At 44.8% G+C, this 25339-nt stretch overlaps 1 protein-coding gene across 1 annotated transcript in view; it reads left to right on the top strand.

Annotated features, from left to right (window-relative positions):
- Nucleotides 1-25339, top strand: part of LOC130282437 (cGMP-dependent protein kinase 2-like) — a 201128-nt gene that overhangs the window by 158331 nt on the left and 17458 nt on the right. Inside the window, exons 15-16 of the mRNA XM_056530692.1 lie at nt 2433-2596; nt 14427-14549. Coding sequence (XP_056386667.1) covers nt 2433-2596; nt 14427-14549 — 287 coding nt within the window. The remainder of the gene's footprint in view (nt 1-2432; nt 2597-14426; nt 14550-25339) is intronic.

Raw genomic sequence — 25339 nt, 5'->3', positions numbered from 1 at the left:
CATGTGACACATCAATTGGGAATTTCACAAGAAAAACAATGATGTGCTTGGTTTTAACGTAACTTTATTCTTTCATGAGTTATTTACAAGTTTCTGGCCACTTATAAAATGTGTTCAATGTGCTGCCCATTGTGTTGGATTGTCAATGCAACCCTCTTCTCCCACTCTTCACACACTGATAGCAACACCGCAGGAGAAAAGCTAGCACAGGCTTTCAGTATCCATAGTTTCAGGTGCTGCAGAATGAGCAAAACAAAAATTGGAACAGGGCCCTCAGTTTACGAAGATTTTGTTCAGTGATGAGGCAAACTTTTATGTGAATGGTGAAGTTAACAAACAAAACCACCGCTATTGGTCTGACACTAACCCACATTGGATAAATCCCTCCAAGACTGTTGGAACACAAAAATTGATGGTATGGTGTGGTATATGGGGTACAAAGATAGTGGGGCCATTCTTCATCAATGGAAACCTCAAGGCCACTGGATATGTGAAATTGCTACATGATGATGTGTTTCCCTCTTTATGCACTGAAGCTGGCACGTTCCCTGAGATTTCCATCAAGATGGTGCACCACCACATTATGGATGTCAGGTCCGAGCATTCCTAGATGAACAGTTTCCTGGAAAGTGGATTGGTCATCGTGGGCCAATTGAATGGCCCCCAAGATCTCCCGATCTGACCCCCTTAGACTTTTATCTTCGGGGTCATCTGAAGGCAATTGTCTATGCTGTGAAGATACGAGATGTGCAGCACCTGAAACTACAGATACTGGAAGCCTGTGCTAGCATTTCTCCTGCAGTGTTGCTATCGGTGTATGAAGAGTGGGAGATGAGGGTTGCATTGACAATCCAACACAATGGGCAGCACATTGAACACATTTTATAAGTGGTCAGAAACTTGTAAATAACTAATGAAAGAATAAAGTTAAGTTAAAACCAAGCACATCATTGTTTTTCTTGTGAAATTCCCAATAAGTTTGATGTGTCACAGGACCCCCTTCCTATTGAAAAAACTAAAGTTGGATTTAAAATGGCCGACTTCAAAATGGCCGCCATGGTCACTACCCATCTTGAAAAGTTTCCCCCCTCACATATACTAATGTGCCACAAACAGGAAGTTAATATCACCAACCATTTCCATTTTATTAAGGTGTATCCATATAAATGGCCCACCCTGTACATTGCACATTTGCAATAAGCTAGACCACAACCATTAGACATTCTACAGCAGTTTAGGCCAGTGGCATATTGTCTGAGAACTTTCAATAGGGTAGCATATTAGGCAAATACTAAAACATTTAGATTTAAAATTTGGTAAATTTGTCAACCATTACATAAAAATTGCAATAATTTTTCTGTTAAATAAATGTTCAGCAAAATAGCACTTGTAATTAAATAAAAACATATATTCTCACAATTCACTTAATAACATTTTTACAATCTAAATATAAAATTTAAAGGGGTATTTAATTTTTTTTTCAACATCATGTACCTGATGCCTGAAGTTATGTTTTATGTTCATTTACTCACGTTACCTGTGCGACCCCTTTTTTTCTTTCCATCCCCCCCTCCCCCCAGGTTAATCATTCCTGGATGACTGTTGTCTCTAACCTTTTCTGGGATAATGTTCAGCTTGAGGCAACAGCTGATCACAGGGGGATTGGCATTTTCTTCTTGTTTTCCCTGACAAGCCAGCCCCCTGATCACGTGTGCAGTCTAGCTGTATGTGCCACCACTCAATGCGGCATGTACAGCTAGACCGCACATGTGATCGGGGGCTGGACCTCACACAGCGCAGCGGCGCATACAGCGGGATCTCACCCCATGTTTAGCTTATTTGTCAAGCCAAACAGGATCCTGGGAAAAGCTGCAGACAACAGTCATCCAGAGTCCAGAGGAATGCTGAACCTGGGGACGGGAGGGAACATGAAAAGACAAAAATGGGTCGATCCATTTCACACAGGTAACACAAGTAAATGTTCTTAAAGTGGTACTCCGGTGGAAAACTTTTTTTATTTTTTTTTAAATCAACTTTTGCCAGAAAGTAAAACCAATGTGTAAATTACTTCTATTAAAAAAAAAAATCTTAATCATTCCAGTACTTATTAGCTGCTGAATACTACAGAGGAAATTATTTTCTGTTTGGAACACAGAGCTCTCTGCTGACATCACGAGCACAGTGCTCTCTGCTGACATCTCTGTCCATTTTAGGGACTGTCCAGAGTAGGAGAAAATCCCCATAGCAAACATATGCTGCTCTGGGCAGTTCCTAAAATGGACAGAGATGTCAGCAGAGAGCACTGTGGTTGTGATGTCAGCAGAGAGTACTTTGCATCAGGAGCACTATACTGAGAAGTTAAAAAAATTTACCTGGAATTTCTCTTTAAAATATATTGTATAATTGTTGTTTTTAACACATTTATTCTTTAGGTAGATTTTGGGTTTGCAAAAAAGATTGGAGCAGGAAAAAAGACGTGGACATTTTGTGGAACCCCTGAGTATGTGGCCCCAGAGATCATCATGAACCGAGGACATGATTTTGGGGCAGATTACTGGTCACTTGGTATACTCATCTATGAACTCTTAACTGGAAGGTGAGTAAAAACAAAAAATTATTTGGGAAGTCAAATTTTCACACTTTTGGGGAGTTCCTTTTATTTCTGTAGGATTACAACTTTACCCCATTGATATAGTTAACCTTATCATAATTAGAAAAACATTTGCTTTACATTATCATTAAAATGTATTTGTCACATAAAATAGACTTGTTAAGTCTAGGGTTATAGGGCTTCACAAGCCTAATCCAGATATACCTTTATTGATAACTTAGAGTGTTTTATATCCATAAAAATGCCTTAAGAATCCATCCAGGAGTCATCCAGGACAGAAGAGGAAGATCCCAGAGTCTGCTATGCTTCAAGATCGCAACGCCTCTATCCACTCACATCACGCCCCACTCATTCACAGCATGACACTGACTGCCATTGTAGAGGAGAAGCAGGCGTGACATAGTTGTAGAGACTGTCCTGGATGGTTTACAAAAGCATTTTTATAGTAAAGCACCCTAAGTTATCAAAACTGGAGTAGGCTTGTAAGGCCCACTCCGTGTGCAGCTTTAGGTTGTGATCACATCAGCATTGTTCAAATCCATTATGATATGTCCATTATTGACACATAATGAAAGTCACTCATAATGGATTTGAAACTGATGTTAACAGAAGTAAAATGGTAAAAGATTTAGTAAAACTTACATATAAAATAACGGACCGTTATAAGCCGTTATCTGTTAAAACATCTGTTTATCTCCTTTAATGTCAGTTATTTTATAATCATTTCCATTTTTTTTCTTCTGAGCATGCTAGTATCAATAACAGGTAAAAATTACGTAAAAAAGATGGAGTATAATGGAGTAATTGTCATCATTATAGACATCAATGTTAAAATACTAAATACATTATTACATCCGTTATTTATGATGGGAAAAATTCCTGTATGCTCAAAAATAAAGCAAATGTAACCCAACAGACGATAACAGTGTACAGCAGAGATAAAAAAAAATTACTCATAGACATGAATGGGATCCATTAACCTTCTTTCTTCATCTTCGTTCTCATTTCTATAACACGTCTATTTTATGTGACAGATGCCCTTTAAATCTGACCCCTGTAAATTTTAACATTTTTCCAGATTTTTATAGATATGATTAGAGATTAACGAATTTTCGAAAAATTCGATTCGGCCGATTCGACAAATTTTCCCTCAAAATTAGTTTTGGTCCGAATTTATTTGCGGCGAATCGCTATTTAAAAAAATGGCTATTTCTGGCCTATAGAGAGCCTCTATAGGGCTGATGAACACTTTTTCTTGCTGAAAAAGTGCTGGGTTAGGGAAATAATACTGTTATTCAGTATGACATGCAGATCAGAGGTGCCACTATTAGAATCACTGTCAAAGAGCAGCAGAATCACAAAGCCTGGAGGTGGCATCAGTATGAGGAGAGCATATAGTGGCTGAATGACAGTGTGGAGGTGGCGGCAGCATTAGGAGACAGTATAGTGGCTGAATGACACAGCGTGGAGGTGGCGGCAGCATAAAGAGACCATATAGTGCCTGAATAATACAGCATGAAGATGCCACCAGCATGAGGAGGCCATATAGTAGCTGAATGACCGAGCATGGAGGTGGCGGCAGCATGAGGAGACCAAATAGTGGCTGAATGACACAGCGTGGAGGTGGTGGCAGCATGAGGAGACCATATAGTGGCTGAATGACACAGCCTGGAGTTGGCGGCAGCATGAGGAGACCATATAATGGCTAAATGACACAGCCTGGCATTGGCGGCCAAATGAGGAGACCATATAGTGGCTGAATGACCCAGCGTGGGGGTGGCAGCAGCATGAGGAGACCATATAGTGGCTGAATGACACAGTGTGGAGTTGGCAGCATGAGAAGATCATATAGTGGCTGAATGACACAGCGTGGAGTTGGCGGCAGCATGAGGAGACCACATAGTGGCTGAAGGACACAGCCTGGAGGTGGCTGCAGCATATAGTGGCTGAATGACACAGCGTGGAGGTGGCGGCAGCATGAGGAGACCATATAGCGGCTGAGTGACACAGCGTGAAGGTGGCGGCAGCATGAGAAGAACATATGGTGGCAGAATTAGACAGCCTGGAGCTGGCATCAGCACGAAGAGAACATATGGTGGCAGAATAAGACAGCCTGGAGGTGGCAGCAGCAGCATCAAGAGTCCTGAAAGTGACCCGATGACCTAGTGTTGCGGTAGGTGCAATACCAGTACCCGGTGACGAAGGTGGTGAAAAAAGGAGAACTTGGCATCAGATGTGTGGCATCAGGTGAGTGGCAGGATCAGAATAGTAGCTGAGGCAGGAAGGCAGAGGAAAACGGTCTATTTTGTAAAAGTGTTAGTATGCACAAGTAAGTATTGAGGATATGCATTACGTAAAACAAAATTTTTGGTAAAATGCTTAGAATAAAATAAAAAATTTTTTTTAAATCAAACAAAAGGAAAGGTGTTCAAAAAACACCATGTGCCACCTACACCACCAAGTTTTGATGTGATGCAAAGACCTATAAAAGGTGGAAGGGAACAACGTACGGTCCATTGTAACCGGTGGGGGTAAAAACTTCCCCTGTAAGGCCCTACTCTTGCATTATTAATTCCCTTCTTGGCAAGTGTCACTTGCCCTAAAAAGGGCAGTCCCACACAGGAACCTCTCCCACACTGCCATTTCCAAGGGTTTTTAGGTGGAAATAGGGATTGGTTCCTGTGTGGGGCCGCCCTTTTTAAGACGAGTAACACTTACCAAGAAGGGAATTAATAATGCGAGAGTAGGGCATTACAGGGGAAGTGTTTACCCCCATCGGTTACAATGGACCATGCGTTGTTCCCTTCCACCTTTTAGAGGTCTTTGCATCACATGAATACTTGGTGGTGCAGGTGGCACATGGTGTTTTTTTCACACATTTCCTTTTGTTTGATTTAAAAAAAAATTTGGGGTACATATATTTTATTTTTATCCTAAGAATATTATTAAAAGTTTTATGTTTTACGTAATGTATATCCTCAATACTTACTTGTGGTCTGATGCAGAGGAATCTCTGTAACTGGGCAGCAGCGTCTTAAATGTTTAGCACTATACATATTTGTGAAGTGTTGGTGTGGCACCATGGTCAATCTACTCTGATGCATCAGGCATTGGTGGGTGAAAATCTTGGCTGATCCATGCCTGATTCATCTTCACAAAGGCCAGTCTCTCCACATTTTTCGTTGACAGACGAGTTCTCCTTGGGGTTACTATAGCCCCCGCCACATTAAACCCCGGTGGCACACTACTGGCCAGACAGGACAGCTGTTCCATGGCAAACTCTGCTAGTTGCGGCCACAAATCAAGTTTGGATGCCCAGAAGTCCAGCGGATCTTCAAGGTGTGTTGGCATGGGCATGTCAAGGTATGCCACAACCTGCTAGTTCAGGTCCTGCTCCAGGTCTAGCTGCTGCTGATGAGTTGCTTCACTATGCGGGTGAGGAAAGCTGCTCATCAGCGACTGTAGACTCAGGCTGCTGGTGATGGAGCTGGTACTGCTCCTGCCACCCTACCCCTCCCCTGCAGCCATGGCTGTAGAAGGTGAGCGCATAGGACCCCCCGAGTCAGTTGGATGAATGATGGCGCAGATATGCATCGGCCAACTGACTAAATAGCATGTCTCTGTAGTAGGTAAGTTTGTCCTCCCTCTCAGTAAGTGTAAAAATGGCCCCCATTTTGTGCCGGTAGCGAAGGTCCAATAAAGTGGAGAGCCAGAAGTCATCCCGCTACCGAATAGTGACAATTCGGCCGTAACTACGCAAGCAAGTGAGCATGCATCCTGCCATTTGTGCAAGTGACCCAGTGGGACTCCCTGACTCCTTCTCCACTGCATACTGCCACGGTGTGTCTGGGTCCTCTGTCTCGCCATCCTCATAACCCTCTAGCTCCTCTAGCTGCTCCTGCTCCTCCTCTCCTGTCAGATGACTAGAAAAACCACCCATCTCACAAAAGTGTGACCCTCCCCCTTCCTTCTCCTCCTCCAGTTCAGCCCCCACAGTGCTCATGTGGCCGTGAGATGTAAATGAAGCAGTGAAATGATGTTGTTCATCCTGAAATCCTGGTGACTGACTAATAAAGTGGCAGGCAGGTGTCATGTATGAGCTGCCACTGGTTCACATTTAAGTTACACAGGGGGGTCCTCCTATCTGCTTGGATCATCAAGAAATCGGTGATGGCTTTTCTCTGTTCGTACCAACATATGGAGGGTGGAATTCCAATGTGTGGAAACATCGCAAATCAGACTATGTTGGGGGATACCGTTCTGACGCTGCAGCTCAAGGAGGGTGTGCTTTGCGGTGTACGAGTGGCTGAAGTCCATGCAAAGTTTCCCTCCCATTGTTAGGATGTCTTGCAGATGGGAGGAACACTTCAGGAACTGCTTAAAAACCATATTGAACACGTGTGCCATGCAGGGCGCATGTCTCAGGCTTCCTTGTAGCAGCGCAGACAAGATGATCTTCCCTGTTGTCGGTCACCATGGTTCCCATCGTGGAGTAAGCCATGATTCGATTTCTTGATGAATGACTTTTAGCAGTTCATCCCCTGTGTGACTCAAACCATGTGAAGAATAGCGTGACACTGCCGTGCCCTGGAAAAATGGTATGCTGGAGTGGCACTGAGACTTGTCCTTGCAGTAGAGGCAGAGGACACGGTGGAGGAGGCGGAGTCACACACTGTCACAGAACCAATGGCCTGATTGTGTGGAGGCAGAAGCGGCGTGACCTGTACAAGTTGCTGTTGTGGCTGTGCAGGAACCACATTTACCCAGTGGGCTGTAAAGGACATGTATTGTCCCTGACCGAAGTTACAGCTCCACACATTGGCGCTGCCATGCCCTTTGTTACACACCGACAGGGTCAAGGACTGGCCCACCTTTTGTTCCACAAAATTGTGCAGGGCTGGTACTGCCTTCTTCGCAAAGAAATGACGGCTTGGGACTCTCCATCTCGGCTCGGCACAAGCCATTAGTTCTCTGAAAGGTCCACCACTTGAAAAGGGAGGGACTGCAGCACCAGCAACTTAGACAGGATCACATTCAACTTCTGCACCATTGGATGAGTGGGTGCATACTGTTGTCTCTTGGACATTGCTTCTCCGATGGATTGCTGGCGGAATGACTGACTCAAAGTAGGTGAAGCAGGAGCAACTGGAGAGACAGAAGATGGGTATGACACACAGCTCCTTTTGGCTGAGGTGGTAAAGCCTTGGCTGGCTGAAACAGGGAGTGGCGTGCCACTGGGTGATGCAGCAGGCTGGACCACAACATTGGAGCCATGGTTCCCCCAGGCCGCTTTATGGTGATGCTGCATATGTTGACACAGGGCTGTGGTGCCAACATTGGGACCCTGGACACGCTTCCACCTTCTGCCAACACATCTTGCATGTGGCCAGGTTAACATCCTCCGGATGCTTGATGAAAAACTACCACACAGCCGAGTAGCTGATTTTCCCACCAACAGTCCGCACTTATTGACTGCTACTGCTGCCGACTCCAGGAACCCCTGTTCCACTACCTCCTGGTAAGGTGGGTTTCCGTAAAGCAGGTGGTCTAACCCGGGAACGTTTGGCTTCAGACTTTCCATTTCTGCCACCATGCTGACTGCCAACCATGCTACCACCTTGCTGGCTCAGCTGCTGCCTCACGGGCAACCTGCAACCCTCTTCTCCTGATGATGATGAAACCCCTTCTGCACCCAGCTCCCAAGTGAGATCGGCTTCATCATCATTGTGTCTGCACGTCACTGATGTCCTCCTCAGGTTCCTCAACAGTGTCTTCTTCAGGAGCCTGAACACTCGCAATACTACCTCCCACGCCACTCTCCTCATCACTACTTGCCCACCTAGCGGAGGAAGCGGTGGATGTCTCCTCCACTTCTTGAGTGGGAAGAAGGTGCTGATTGTCCTCTAGTATATCGTCCTCACTAAAGTGGAGCTTAACCCACAGCATAAGATCCTTCTGTGGGGGAAGGAACAGCATAGGACAGAGGCAATGGGAGGACAGGGACTGCTCCCGGGCCATGCCAACTGAAGGTTGTGTCTGAGGAACCCACAGACTGTTGACTGGGGGTATCAGATGTCACTTGTGATGAAGTGGATGTCCGTGTTAACCAAAACGAAGACGGCAGATGGGTTTCTGGTTGAAACACGACTACTAGCTGATATTGGGAGCTCAGGCCTCTCGCTGCAACTCCTGCTGCCACTCACCCCTAGTCCACTGCGACCTCTGCCTGATGAATTTAGGCCTCTGCCCCTCCTCTGTGCAGGTCCTGGCACTTCTTTGCCTGACTTACTTAGTGCGTATATGAGGGGAGGACAATGCCCTCCAGTATACTTAAAACAGTATTTGTCTACCACACCAGCAGGTATGTACTTTTGCCTGGCTTTTGACAGTATCTAGGCCCTTAACACTTTAACAGGAAAAAAATAGTACACCCCTAAGATGCACATATGTGGTATGCACTTATGAGGGGAGGACAATGCGCTCCAGTATGCTTAAACAGTATTTGTCTACAACACCAGCAGATGTGTACTTTTGGCTAGCCTTTCATAATATCTAGGCCCTTAAGACTTTAACAGGAACAAAATAGTTAACCACTTAGATGTACTTATGTGGTTTGCACTTTTGAGGGGAGGACAATGCGCTCCAGTACGCTTAAAACAGCATTTGTCTACAACACCAGCAGGTGTGTACTTTTGCCTGGCCTTTCACAGTATCTAGACCCTTAAAGGGGTATTCCAGGATTTTTTTTTTTTGACTATGCTACAACAAAATCTGGTGCAATGCAACAGAATCTGGCGCACAATCCTGTAGGTCCATATTATTAAAATGATACCCTACTTATGTAGGTTGGATTTTGTCATACTTCTAGAAAAAATCATAACTACATGCAGGAAAATGTATACGTTTAAAATTGTCATCTTCTGACCCCTATAACTTTTTTTATTTTTCTGCTTATGGTGCGGTATGAGGGCTAATTTTTTTGCTCCGTGATCTGAAGTTTTTATTGGTACCATTTTTGTATTGATTGGACTACTTTTTGATCGCTCTTTATTCATTTTTTCATGATATAAAAAGTGACCAAAAATACGCTATTTTGGAATTTTTTTGTGCGTACGCCATTGACCATGCGGTTTTATTTAACGATATATTTTTATAATTCAGACATTTCTGCACATGGCGATACCACATATGTTTATTTTTATTTACACTGATTTTCTTTTTTAAATGGGAAAAGAGGGGTGATTCAAACATTTATTAGGGAAGGGGTTATATGATCTTTATTAACACTGCACACACTGATCTTTTAAATTGATCAATGGTTTCTCATAGGAAACCATTGATCAATGATTCTGCCGCTTGACTGCTCATGCCTGGATCTCAAGCACTGAGCAGTCATTTGGCGATCGGACACACAGGAGGCAGGTAAGGGGACCCTCCTCGTGTCCTACAGCTGTTCGGGATGCCGCGATTTCAATGCAGCGGTCTCGAACAGCCCACTGAGCTAGCCGGGGGTAGTTTAGTTTCACTTTAGACGCGGCGATCAACTTTGAACGCCGTGTCCTAAGGGTTAATAGCACACGGCACCGCGATCAGTGCTGCACACTATTAGCCACGGGTCCGAGCCATGGATCCGCATCATAGAAAGAGAGCGGACTCAGGGCGTACAGATATGCCCTTGGCCCTTAACAGGTCAATGTGTATTTTACTGAGGAGAAGCTTATTTCTGGTCACCCTGCCATAAAACTTTGGTGGTGTGCTGCAGCGATGGTTAGAGTTTCTGGAAGTTTCTCCCATCTGCACACAGGATCTTTGGAGCTCATCCAGAATGACCATGGGGTTCTTGGTCATCTCTCTTCACTTCTCCCCCAATTACTTTTAGTGGAGGAGCCAGCTCAAGGAAGAGTCCTGGCTGTTCAAAACTTCTGTTTAAATTTTTTTAAAGAATTACAATGGTCTTGTGCTCGTGGAAACAGTGCAGCAGAAATTGTTTTGTACCCTTCTACAGATCTGCGCCTCCTCACAATTTTGAGCTCTACATGCAGTTTGTCCACCTTATGGCTTAGATTTTGCTCAGATATGGATTGTCACCCGGGTGAGCTTATATATAGGGTGGTTTCTTTTCAAATCCTGTCCAATCATCTGATTTTACCACAGGTGACTCCAATCAAGGTGTAGAAACATCTCAGGAGATTAAGAGACATAGGAGGCGCCAGAGCTAAATTTCAAGTATAAAAGCAAAGGGTCTGAATACTTATGTCCATGTGAAATTACATTTTTTTGTAAATTTGCAAAAATTCTGTTTTTATTTTGTTATTAATTGTAGCATAGGTGTCACGATGCCGGCTGGCAGGAGGTGGATCCTCTGTGCCAGAGAGGGATTGGCGAGGACCGCGCTAGTGGACCGGTTCTAAGCCACTACAGGTTTTCACCAGAGCCCGCCGCAAAGCGGGATGGTCTTGCTGCGGCGGTAGTGACCAGGTCGTATCCACTAGCAACGGCTCACCTCTCTGGCTGCTGAAGATACTGAAGAAAGGCGAGGTACAAGGGAGTAGGCAGTAGCAAGGTCGGACGTAGCAGAAGGTCGGGGGCAGGCGGCAAGGTTCGTAGTCAGGGGAGATAGCAAAGGTACTGGTACACAGGCTATTAAACACACAAGGAACGCTTTCACTGGCACTAAGGCAACAAGATCCGGCGAGGGAGTGCAAGGAAGGAGACTAGATATAGCCAGGGAACAGGTGGGAACCAATTAAGCTAATTGGGCCAGGCACCAATCATTGGTGCACTGGCCCTTTAAGTCTCAGGGAGCTGGCGCGCGCGCGCCCTAGAGAGCGGAGCCGCGCGCGCCAGCACATGACTGCAGGAGACGGGAACGGGTAAGTGACCTGGGATGCGATTTGCGAGCGGGCGCGTCCCGCTGTGCGAATCGCATCCCCAACGGCCATGGCAGAGCAGCGCTCCCGGTCAGCGCTGACCGGGGAGCTGCAGGGAGAAAGACGCCGTGAGCGCTCCGGGGAGGAGCGGGGACCCGGAGCGCTAGGCGTAACAGTACCCCCCCCCTTAGGTCTCCCCTTCTCTTTATCGGGTAACTGCCTCCCCTGGGATGAGGACACCGGGAAAGGATGGAGGGATTCCTCAACGGCAGGCAGAACCGCAGGAGTAGGAATGGGGAGAGAGGGCAGAGGGCGAGACCTGGCACGGGGCAGTGTGACACCAGGACGAGGGCCATGAGGGGACACAGAAGCTTGCCTGATGGAACTGGGAGGGGGGGAAGGGCATTTCCTGTGGCAGGCAGAGTCCTTAATGACCTTAGGGGGACCGGATACAGGAGGAACCACAGAGTTACGGCAAGGGTTACTGGGAACCGGTTTTAGACAGTTCTTGGAACAAGAGGACCCCCAACTCTTGATCTCCCCAGTGGACCAATCCAGGGTTGGGGAATGAAGTTGAAGCCAGGGAAGTCCAAGGAGAATCTCCGAGGTGCAATTGGGGAGGACCAAAAGTTCAATCCTCTCGTGATGAGATCCGATGCTCATAAGAAGGGGCTCCGTGCGGAAACGTATGGTACAGTCCAACCTGGCTCCGTTGACCGCGGAAATGCGGAGTGGCTTGACAAGACGGGTCACCGGAATACGGAATTTATTCACAAAGGAGTCCCGAATAAAATTCCCAGAAGCTCCAGAGTCCAGGCAGGCCACGGCTGAGAGGGGAGAGCTGGCTGAAGTGGAAATCCGAACAGGTACCGTGAGACGTGGAGAAGCCGACTTGGCATCAAGAGACGCCACACCCACGAGAGCAGAGTGCGAGCGTGCGTTTCCCAGACGTGGAGGACGGATTGGGCAATCCACCAGAAAATGTTCAGTACTGGCACAGTACAGACAAAGATTCTCTTCCTTACGGCGATTCCTCTCTTCCAGGGTCAGGCGAGACCGATCCACTTGCATGGCCTCCTCGGCGGGAGGCCTAGGCGCAGATTGCAGTGGAGACTGTGGGAGAGGTGGCCAGAGATCTAAGTCTTTTTCCTGGCGGAGCTCTTGATGCCTCTCAGAAAAACGCATGTCAATGCGAGTGGCTAGATGAATGAGTTCATGCAGGCTAGCAGGAGTCTCTCGTGCGGCCAGAACATCTTTAATGTTGCTGGATAGGCCTTTTTTAAAGGTCGCGCAGAGAGCCTCATTATTCCAGGATAGTTCAGAAGCAAGAGTACGGAATTGTATGGCGTACTCGCCAACGGAGGAATTACCCTGGACCAGGTTCAGCAGGGCAGTCTCAGCAGAAGAGGCTCGGGCAGGTTCCTCAAAGACACTTCGAATTTCCGAGAAGAAGGAGTGAACAGAGGCAGTGACGGGGTCATTGCGGTCCCAGAGCGGTCAGGGCTTTTCCAGAGAGAAGGCTGACTACGAAAGCCACCTTAGACCTTTCAGTAGGAAACAGGTCCGACATCATCTCCAAGTGCAGAGAACATTGCGAAAGGAAGCCACGGCAAAACTTAGAGTCCCCATTAAATTTGTCTGGCAAAGACAGGCGGAGGCTAGGAGTGGCCAGTCGCTGCGGAAGGGGTGCAGGAGCTGGCGGAGGAGATGGTTGTTGCTGCTGTAGCTGAGACTGAACTTGCTGTAGCTGTGACTGTTGCTGCTGTTGCTGTGACTGGAGCTGCTGTAGCATGGTGGTCAAGTACGACAGCTGGTGCTCTTGTCGGGCGACCAATGTAGGGAGGTCGGCGGCAGCTGGCAGAGGAACTTCAGCGGGATCCATGGCCGGATCTACTGTCACGATGCCGGCTGGCAGGAGGTGGATCCTCTGTGCCAGAGAGGGATTGGCGAGGACCGCGCTAGTGGACCGGTTCTAAGCCACTACAGGTTTTCACCAGAGCCCGCCGCAAAGCGGGATGGTCTTGCTGCGGCGGTAGTGACCAGGTCGTATCCACTAGCAACGGCTCACCTCTCTGGCTGCTGAAGATACTGAAGAAAGGCGAGGTACAAGGGAGTAGGCAGTAGCAAGGTCGGACGTAGCAGAAGGTCGGGGGCAGGCGGCAAGGTTCGTAGTCAGGGGAGATAGCAAAGGTACTGGTACACAGGCTATTAAACACACAAGGAACGCTTTCACTGGCACTAAGGCAACAAGATCCGGCGAGGGAGTGCAAGGAAGGAGACTAGATATAGCCAGGGAACAGGTGGGAACCAATTAAGCTAATTGGGCCAGGCACCAATCATTGGTGCACTGGCCCTTTAAGTCTCAGGGAGCTGGCGCGCGCGCGCCCTAGAGAGCGGAGCCGCGCGCGCCAGCACATGACTGCAGGAGACGGGAACGGGTAAGTGACCTGGGATGCGATTCGCGAGCGGGCGCGTCCCGCTGTGCGAATCGCATCCCCAACGGCCATGGCAGAGCAGCGCTCCCGGTCAGCGCTGACCGGGGAGCTGCAGGGAGAAAGACGCCGTGAGCGCTCCGGGGAGGAGCGGGGACCCGGAGCGCTAGGCGTAACAATAGGGCTGCAACATATAACATATAGGCCCAGATTTATAAAACTGTGTGAGAGAAAAAATTGTGATTTTCCCACAGGAGCCAATTACAGCTCAGCTTTCACTTTACCAGAGCTCGTTAGCTGAGCTGTGATTGGCTGCTGTGGGAAAATCACTGCACTTTTTCTCTTACACAGTTTGACAAATCTGGGCCATAGTATTTTAGAATGTATAACAAAAATTACCATACATCAATACAAAGCTAAATGGAAATAAACAGGCTTCTAATGCATGTGATTGAAGACGGACAATCAAACCTTGAAAAAGTGTAATATTTATTATATATATCTGTGTTTTAGTCCTCCATTCTCCGGAACAGATCCCATCAAGATTTATAACATGGTGTTGAAAGGCATTGAAAAGGTAGACTTCCCACACCGCATTGGACGTCGCTCTGAAGACCTTATCCGAAGATTGTGCAGGTAATGAAATGTTGAGTACTCTATGGCGAGAAGGTTGAGTGAAACCCACAGGAAATATGGATAGTGCCTTATTGAAAGGTTTAATAGTCACTTCACAGGTTCTCTTCCAGGAGGTGGTGATGACAAAAATGAATGGATAGAGAAATGTCCCATGTGTTTAGTAGATTATTAGCAGGTAGGCACTAGCAAAAAAAAAAATGAATAAACCGTGACAAGAATATAATAAAAAGCACGCAGGTAGGTTTTTCATTCTGTATCTTGGACTTTGATGGCGATTTAGTGTATGTAGGATTAGAATTTAGAATGTAATCTACTCATCTGCATTAAACACGCTTCTTATGACAGTGTAATAGGAAAAATAATTGAGTAGGTTTGTACTAGGTAAAGTAATTGAACCAGATATTAAGTGTTGTATGAAACGGTGCTATTTACCATCCCCCTGCTGCGACATTGTATGTACAATTATAACAAGAGCATAAAGACACAGCACAGATTAAACTAGAAAATTTTAAATACAAGAAAATTCTACCTGCTACTATTTTCCTGTATGTACATGATGTGTACTTTCACCAAATTTACCAGTTCTCCATAAATGGCTAAATAGTTTAGATCTAAGCAAGTTTCAAAGTGTAGTCTGGATTGGAGTGAGATTGCAGAAAAATTTGAGTGATTGGACAAAAATTTGTGACAATTTTAAATTGTTTCATTTGATTAATCAGCTATCACTGCTAAATCGAAAGCTCTTTTGACTTCTTGAAAAATAATGTACCAGTAAGTCACACATTTTAGAGGCAATTCATCCATTCAGCATAACCCACCCCCCCAATAACCTCTATAAAGCTGGTAGATACATGTTCACAATAAAGCTGTATATATGTTAACATGGGGGTCATTAGTAAACTAAGAATTTACAATATCAAATTCGGTGTTATACTTTAAAAGAAATCTGTCATCAGTGTCATCTGCACTAACCTGTCTGTACTGAGAGGTAGTGCAGATGACACTGATGATAACCATACTTACCTGGTCCCTTTCCGTGCTCCCATTCTCCTACTATCTTCCTCCATCTGGGGCCAACTTGGAGCATGGATGGAGCTTCCTGTCATCACCACTGCTGTTTGCTAGCAGTGAGACCCAGCAGAGAAGCAACAGCAGTGATGCCAGGTAGCTCCGCCCATGCTCCAATTATTAAATTATTGTTTATCCAGCAGTGTTGCTGAAGTTCAGGTTCCAGAGTTGTAGAATGGATTAAGAAAACCATTCTTTGGGTTGCAGAGCTCCTTATACGGCTACTAACATTGAGAGCTTCTTTTTCTACTCCCCTTTACCAGCACTTTACTTACATTTAACCTCTTACCTATCAAACCCATGTACTTTTTTTCCCCATGAACCCAGCCATGCACACATCTTCACCAGCTGCACCTTGCTTTAGCACTTAAACAAGACATACTGTATCAATTTTATACCAATGTTTGTTTCAGATGCATCGGAGACACAAATGGTTGCAAATGGGCACACAGCGTTGAACACAAATATATGGCAAGATACTTGCATTTTCTTTTCTATGATATATTTTTATTACATTACATTTCCTTTACATTAGCTGTAAGTTATGTTTTTAATAATATAAATCTTTTTTAACAATTCAATTGAAAAATAGTTCAATTGCCTTATTTGGCAATTGAACAGTGTTCAAGGAATACTCTTGGTGACAAGGGAACTCTAGGGACATCAGCCAGCATCTACATCCATTAGTAATATAGTCTTCTGAACATGGATGAGCCAGCAATGTTTTATGTTCAAAACATCCATTAAAATCAGATGCAGTCTGATGTATAAAAGGTTCTCAATCAAAAAGAGTTCTCAATTTTCATCTCCAGAAAAAGAACAAAAACACTTTTAACGTTTATACCTATTTTACTTCTTTAGCTGATCCAATCTACTGAACTGCTATGACTGGGAGCTCTGCATTTCCGATAGCTACAAAATATCCAGTTGTCGAGTTCATAAACACAGATAACCGCAAGGGACAAAAGCCTCTGCTTGGTGATGGAACACTGTTTAATAGATGGCTCCACCACTAAGACAGTAATAAGATTAAAAACAATATATTAAAATAATACCACCCTATACTTCTCTTTGATTTTAGTGGGTTAAAAATCTATCTTCTTCATAATTTACCAAATCTCATAGTCCAATCTGCAAAAAAAAAAAAACATATTAGTATGAAATGTGTAAACAAAATAAATATTATTCTTACCTCTCCTGGTCCACCGTAGTCAAAAAGGGGGAGATTTATCATTGCAGTTTTTTTGTCTAGGTTTTGGCGCAGTTCAAGAACAAGCAGCATATTTAGTGACTTTTATGCGCCTTTTGATATAGACAGTTTCACTCTTTTTGCCTACCCATAGAACTTTTTCTTTTTGACCATGCAGTGGTCACGTATTTATTATTTGCGACTTTTGTCAAAGTTGCTATTTTGTGCGCAAAGGTACTTATTAAGGCGCAAAGCTTCACCACCTACCAGTAGGCATGAGTATCACTTCTACCTTCCGCAATTCAACCTTTAAAGGGGTATTCCAGGCAAAGGATAGGGGATAAGATGTCTGAACATGGGTGTTCCGCCGCTGGGATCCCCCGCGATCTCCCTGCTGCACCCGCATTCTATGCTTGAGCTGCATCTCCAGTTTTGGAAACCTCCAGGTTTCCGGGACTGGGGAGGTGATGTCACGCCACGCCCTGTCCATTCATGTCCATGGGAGGGGGCGGGAAGTCCCGGCAGCTCTGTGGAATTAAGTAAAAACACCTAACCTTCCAAATTCAGGACCCGGGAAAGTGTCTACTTCTCTCCCTCACAAGTGTCTAGAAAAATTGTGTGTGGTAGAGCTTTTCGCACCACAGCAGAGCTGCGCAAAATTCATCATCCTGCTGCACCTTCTTGATAAATAAGATGCACGCTAGTCAAGCCACCACCTAAATAAAAGTGGGAAAATAGCTCTACCATAGACATTCTTTGATAAATCTTGGCCAAAGTGTGGGGCATGATATACATTCTTTAGGTTGTGCACAGAGCACCTGGCCCAGGAAATCTACTTACAGTAAGCCACCTACAGTCTTGTACATAGAGCAGGGGAGCCCCTACTTCATACTTCATTTACAGAGTTTCTGTGGCACTCTGCACTGGTAGAGTAGGACATCACAGAGACTACTGTGACCATCTAAGTGACTGTGTATGTGTTTTCTGTATAATATATAATTTTTTTTACAAGAAATTCAATATATATATATATATATATATATATATATATATATATATATATATATTTAAATTAGCTCACCACACCACCTTCACAAGTAGTGTGTCCTGCAAAGCAGCTCCGGCTCCATTTAAGAAGTCTCAGAACTGATTGGGATTTATGCCAAGCCAGAACTCTCTCCAGAAGGAAAGAGGACCCATCTGCAAACAGCTGTTTCGGGATGTTTGCCCCTCGTCAGTACAGAGCATGGTGATCTGGCTTGGCTGTTGTGAGAGGCCTGTGGCTTTAAACGGGGTAAACCCCGTCTATATATATATATATATATATATATATATATATATATATATATATATAATGTAATATTTTAATATCTCCCCAGCACTGTATGCACTTTATACTTATGATTACATGATTTTAAAGTACTGCATCTTACTGCATCCAGTTTGTCCTACTCCCCCACACTCAATATTTTAAAATGTTTTTATGCATTATTTTTATATATATATTTTTTAATCTAGTAAAGAAAGAGATTAAATGTTGTAATTTGCTATGATTTCATTTATTTACAACTGGTCAGTAAGGTGTGTGTGTGTGTGTATGTGTGTATATATATATATATATATATATATATATATATATACATATATACATAGCTATATTTGTATATGGCTCATTCATTATGTGTTAGGGCTCTATTACACATGGTGATTATCTACCACCCTTTGACCTGCTAAAAAAAATCATAAGCTGTCTGCTACACATCTCCCCTTGCAAAAAGGAATGTGTGGCTTACAGCTGATAGCAGCAAAGGACCACACGACTGATCAAGCCTTGTGAAGGCTCTGTAAATGAACACAAATCACTGAGATTGGTACTAGTTTATTGACCTTTTGTGCCGTTTAATATGGCCCTTACCAGGGGTGTCGCTATAGAGGTGGAAGAGGTACCAGTCACATTGGGGCCCTGGTGCATAAGGGAGCCCCAACGCACATCTGCCCCATTAGAGACCATAATATAATTGGCATATGGGCCCTGTTGCAGATTTTGCAGCAGGGCCCAGAAGCTACAAGCTACCCCTCTGGCCCTTACTCACATTTTTAAAATATCATCTGAAATTGCTGGTTGATGGACTTTGCTATAAGAACCAGTGTGAACTTTTTTAGTTATTTATGTTGCAGTTGTTATTATGCGGGTGTGGAGCTGACGGACTAGCTTTTATTCTTTATGCTTATCAATGCGCCTTGGGCACAGAGGAGCCTTTTGCTGGATTGTCCTTCATTGGAACAGTTTTGAGTAGGTACTGAACAATGCATACTAGGAATGCTTCCAACACATCAACTTAATGAACTACTCAGGTGCCACTTTCCCACTGCTTGATGACATTGTAAGGAGATAACCAATGTTATTTGCTGTCAGTGGTTTTAATGTTATGATTGATCAATGTATGCAGTAAATAAAAGTATGTAGATCTGGGGCCGTACTATGTAACTTTTGTCTGTAATTTTCATAAGAGAGAAGAAAAATTTGGAAGACAAATAGACCTTGATAATAGGTGTAGTATTTTCTTGGGATTATACAATAAGATACAGTAGGACTAGTAACGAAATGGGAAAAGAACAGAACTGCAGAAGGGGATAAACTTCTAATCTGCCGTCTAAGACCCACAAGAAATAGATTACACTTTTACAGAAAGGAATTAAAAAGAGCTTGAATGGACATGTTATGCTGTGCACATCAAACATACTTTAGATGTATTTGGAAATCAAAAACTTCTTTAAGATATTTATACTTATCATATGAAAACAGGACATTTTTTAAAATTTGCACAGGTCCTATCTCCTGGTTCAGTACCAGGCTTCTCCGTAGTTCCCAGTGGAAGTTCCTTGGTGATATCACCACAGGCCTGGTGCAAGGATTTTTGCCACCCAAGGCGAAAGCTAATCCCCCCCCCCCGACCCCACCCATTTGCTCCTCCTGATGTATGGAGGCACGTGCAAAGTCAGGATGTTTGATGGACCTGACCTTAGTGATCACCCCTTTCTGCCCCGGAGGAGTAGCGTGGTGGGGTTTTGCTTAATGGGAAGGTGCTTTGGATGGCTGGGTGCTTCGGGTGCTGGCTAACATTATTGCAGCGAGCAGAGAGGCGCCGCCATTAACCCCTTAAGGGCCAGGCCATTTTACACCTTAGGACCAGAGCGTTTTTTGCACATCTGACCACTGTCACTTTAAACATTAATAACTCTGGAATGCTTTTAGTTATCAATCTGATTCCGAGATTGTTTTTTCGTGACATATTCTACTTTAACATAGTGGTAAAATTTTGTGGTAACTTGCATCCTTTCTTGGTGAAAAATCCAAAAATTTGATGAAAAATTTGAAAATTTAGCATTTTTCTAACTTTCTGCTTGTAAGGAAAATGGATATTCAAAATATTTTTTTTTATTCACATTTCCAATATGTCTACTTTATGTTTGCATCATAAAATTGACGTGGTTTTACTTTTGGAAGACACCAGAGGGCTTCAAAGTTCAGCAGCACTTTTCCAATTTTTCACAAAATTTTGAACCTCGCTTTTTTTTCAGAGACCAGTTCAGGTTTGAAGTGGATTTGAAGGGTCTTCCCATTAGAAATACCCCACAAATGACCCCATTATAAAAACTACACCCCCAAAGTATTCAAAATGACAATCAGTAAGTGTTTTAACCCTTTAGGTGTTTCACAGGAATAGCAGCAAAGTGAAGGAGAAAATTCACAATCTTTATTTTTTACACTCGCATGTTCTTGTAAACCCAATTTTTGAATTTTTACAAGGGGTAAAAGGAGAAAATGTATACTTAGTTTTGTAGCCCAATTTCTCTCGAGTAAGCGCATACCTCATATGTCTATGTAAAGTGTTCGGCGGGCGCAGTAGAGTGCTCAGAAGTGAAGGAGCGACAAGGGGATTTTGGAGAGTACGTTTTTCAGAAATGTTTTTTGGGGGGCATGTTGCATTTAGGAAGCTCCTATGGTGCCAGAACAGCAAAAATAATCCACATGGCATACCATTTTGGAAACTAGACCCCTTGGGGAACGTAACAAGGAATAAAGTGAGCCTTAATACCCCACAGGTGTTTCACGACTTTTGCATATATAAAAAAAAAAAAAAAAATGTCACTAAAATGTGTGTTTCCCCCCAAATGTCACATTTTTGCAAGAGTTAATAGCAGAAAATACCCCCCAAAATTTGTAACCCCATCTCTTCTGAGTATGGAGGCACCCCATAAGTTGGCATGAAGTGCATTACGGGCGAACTACAATGCTCCGAAGAGAAGGAGTGATATTTGACTTTTTGAGAGCAAATTTTGCTCGGGGGGGCATGTCGCATTTAGGAAGCCCCTATGGTGCCAGAACAGCAAAAAAAAACACATGGCATACCATTTTGGAAACTAGACCCCTTGAGGAACGTAACAAGGAATAAAGTGAGCCTTAATACCCCACACGGGTTTCACGACTTTTGCATATGTAAAAAAAATACCCCCCAAAATTTGTAACCCCATCTCTTCTGAGTATGGAGGTACCCCATAAGTGGACCTGAAGTGCACTACGGGCGAACTACAATGCTCAGAAGAGGAGGAGCACCATTGAGCTTTTGGAAAGAGAATTCGTTTGGAATGGTAGTCAGGGGCCATGTGCATTTACAAAGCCCCCCGTGGTGCCAGAACAGTGGACCCCCCCACATGTGACCCCATTTTGGAAACTACACCCCTCACAGAATTTAATAAGTGGTGCAGTGAGCATTTACACCCCACTGGCATTTGACAGATCTTTGGAACAGTGGGCTGTGCAAATGGAAAATTACATTTTTCATTTTCACGGATCACTGTTCCAAAAATCTGTCAGACACCTGTGGGGCGTAAATGCTCACTGCATCCCTTATTACATTACATGAGGGGTGTAGTTTCCAAAATGGGGTCACATATGGGGGGGGGGGGTCCATTGTTTTGGTACCATGGGGGCTTTGTAAACACAAGTGGCCTTCAATTCCGGACAAATTTTCTCTTCAAAATCCCAATGGCGCTCCTTCTCTTCTGAGCATTGTAGTGCACCCATAGAGCACTTTACATCCACATATGGGGTATGCTCTTACTCAGAAGAAATTGGGTTACAAATTTTGGGGGGCCTTTTTTTATTTTCCCTTGTGAAAATGAAAAATTTAGGGTGACACCAGCATTTAAGTGAAAAAAAAATTTTTTTTTCATTTTCCCATCCAACTTTAATGAAAATTTGTCAAACACCTGTGGGGTGTTCAGGCTCACTATACCCCTTGTTACGTTCCGTGAGGGGTTTCGTTTCCAAAATGGGGTCACATGTGGGTATTTATTGTTTTGTATTTATGTCAGAACCACTGTAAAATCAGCCACCCCTGTGCAAATCACCAATTTAGGCCTCAAATGTACATGGTGCGCTCTCACTCCTGAGCCTTGTTGTGCGTCCGCAGAGCATTTTACGTCCACATCTGGGGTATCTCCGTACTCAGGAGAAATTGTGTTACAAATTTTGGGGGTCTTTTTTTCCTTTTACCTCCCGTGAAAATAAAAAGTAAAGGACAACACCGGCATGTTAGTGTAAAAAAAATTTTTTTTTTACACTAACAGGCTGGTGTAGACCCCAACTTTTCTTTTTCATAAGGGGTAAAAGGAAAAAAGCCCCCAAAATTAGTAGTGCAATTTCTCCTGAGTACGGAGATACCCCCTATGTGGCACTAAACTGTTTCCTTGAAATACGACAGGGCTCCGAAGTGAGAGAGCGCCATGCACATTTGAGGACTAAATTAGGGATTGCACAGGGGTGGACATAGGGGTATTCTACGCCAGTGATTCCCAAACAGGGTGCCTCCAGCTGTTGCTAAACTCCCAGCATGCCTGGACAGTCAGTGGCTGTCCGGAAATGCTGGGAGTTGTTGTTTTGCAACAGCTGGAGTCTCTGTTTTGGAAACACTGCCATACAATACGTTTTTTATTTTTTATTAGAGGGACAGTGTAAGGGGGTGTATATGTAGTGTTTTACTCTTTATTATGTGTAAGTGTAGTGTTTTCAGGGTACATTCACACTGGCGGGTTTACAGTGAATTTACCGCTAGGAGTTTGTGCTGCGGTAAAAAATTTGCCACAGCCCAAACGTGAAGCAGAAAACTTACTGTAAACCCGCCAGTGTGAATGTACCCTGTACGTTCACATGGGGGGGCAAACCTCCAGCTGTTTCAAAACTACAACTCCCAGCATGTACTGACAGACCGTGCATGCTGGGAGTTGTACTTTTGAAACAGCTGGAGGCACACTGGTTGGAAAACCTTCAGTTAGGTTCTGTTACCTAACTCAGTATTTTCCAACCAGTGTGCCTCCAGCTGTTGCAAAACTTCAACTCCCAGCATGTACTGATCGCCGAAAGGCATGCTGGGAGATGTAGTTATGCAACAGCTGGAGGGATCGCAACTACAACTCCCAGCATGCAGAGACAGCTGTTTGCTGTTTAGGCTTGCTGGGAGTTGCAGTTTTGCAACATCTGGAGAGCTATAGTTTAGAGACCACTGCACAGTGGTCTCCAAACTGTGGACCTCCAGATGTTGCAAAAATACAACTCCCAGCATGCCCAGACAGCAAACTGCTTTCTGGGCATGTTGGGAGTTGCAGTTTTGCAAGATCTGGAGGTGCACAGTATAGAGATCACTTTGCAGTGGTCTCAAACTGTAGAAATCCAGCTGTTGCAAAACTGCAACTCTCAGCATGCCTAAACAGCCCTCTGGGCATGCTGGGAGTTGTAGTTTTGCAACATCTGGAGGGTTACAGTTTAGAGACCACTATAGTGGTCTCAGACTGTAGCCCTCCAGTTGTTGCTAAGTAACTCACCGGCTTCCGTCGGATCCAGGAAGCTGCGTCGCCGTCCTCTTCTTCCGCCGATCGTCGTCCGCTGCCGCCGCTGATAGTCGCCCGCTGCCGTCGCCGATGGGTAAGTGGATCTTCAGCGCCGGTCCCTGTCGGTTTCCCCGTCCTGCCCCGCCTATTGTGGGAGGGCAGGACGGGGAAACCGAAAGTAAATTCCCTCCGCCCCCGATCTGCTATTGGTGGTCGCGTCTAGACCACCAATTGCAGAGATAGGAGGGGTGGCAATTCTGCCACCTCACTCCTATCGCTACAGGGGGATTGTGGGTGTCTAGGACACCCGCGATCCCCCTTCTATTCCGGGTCACCATAGACCCGTATGACCCGGAATCGGCGCAATTCGCAAGTGTGAATTCACTTGCGATTTGCGCAGATCGCCGACATGGGGGGGTCTAATGACCCCCCTGGGCATTTGCGCGGGGGGGCCTGCTGATAGATATCAGCAGTCACCCCGGCGCGATCCCCGCCCGGCGCGCGGCGGGGGACCGAAATTCCCACGGGCGTACAGGTACGCCCTTGGTCCTTAAGTACCAGGGAGCAAAGGCGTACCTGTACGCCCTTGGTCCTTAAGGGGTTAAGAGGGCGCTCTAGGGAGCTGACTATTTTGCCTATAGGCAGAGCTGGCCCTGTATCACCATTTACTGGATCCAATCCACTGGCCTCAGCGGGCACGTGCTGGAGAAATTGCCGTGCCTTAGACTGTACGGGATGTCATCAGTTCAGTTCTGCCAGGGACTATGGAGCAGAGCAGCACTGAAACTAAAGTTGTTTTTTTTTTTTTTTTTTTTATTAATCCTTCTATTACCTGCCACTGTTTAAATGTAAAAAGTCCATTAAAGGCTAAATTGGTCAAGAGAAAGCAGCCTAGTACTTAAAAGCAAACTACAGATAACTTTTAAAGGAGTACTCCGGTGCACACTTTTTTCATGTTATCCCGTCCGGGCTGCAAAATAAAAGAAAACACACTTTATCTTACCTGCCAACGAGCCCCCGGAGCTCCGGTACAGGTGTTCTTACTTCCTGTTAGCCCGGCACGTCACACGGAGCTTCAGCCTATCACTGGCCGCAGCGATGTCCTGCCTCGGCCAGTGATAGGCTGAAGCTCCGTGTGATGTGCCGGGCTAACAGGAAGTAAGAAGAATACAGCCCGGGGACCGAACACCTGTACCGGAGTGTACCGGAGCTCCGGGGGCTTGTAGGCAGGTAAGAGAAAGTGTTTTTTCTTTTATTTTGCAGCCCGGACGGGATAACATGAAAAAAGTGTGCACCGGAGTACTCCTTTAAGTAACGATATGTCATAAACATTTAGTTTCTCCTATGATAATAAAAATTAAAAGGAACGAGACGTACATTTTTCATTTTTTATTAGGATGAAACTGACAAATGAAAAGTTAGAACATCTTGACAGGTTGAATAATCATACCATTATGGCTGCCTACAAAGTGTCATTTTCATGAGAAAGTGACACTTTACATTAGTGCATCTGAAAGGACAGCGATGCACAATAAACACCTATATGCATTTGATAGAGCGAAGTGCGACCACAGAACATAAGGGTAGGAAAGTTGGTTTACACTAGAGCACATGTACAATGCTTCAGCTGTCCTTCTGAAAA

Source organism: Hyla sarda, chromosome 7, assembly GCF_029499605.1.
Source record: "Hyla sarda isolate aHylSar1 chromosome 7, aHylSar1.hap1, whole genome shotgun sequence".
Taxonomy (NCBI): domain Eukaryota; kingdom Metazoa; phylum Chordata; class Amphibia; order Anura; family Hylidae; genus Hyla; species Hyla sarda.
The sequence above is the reverse complement of the archived record's forward strand: the minus strand, read 5'-3'. Positions and strand labels throughout refer to the sequence as shown.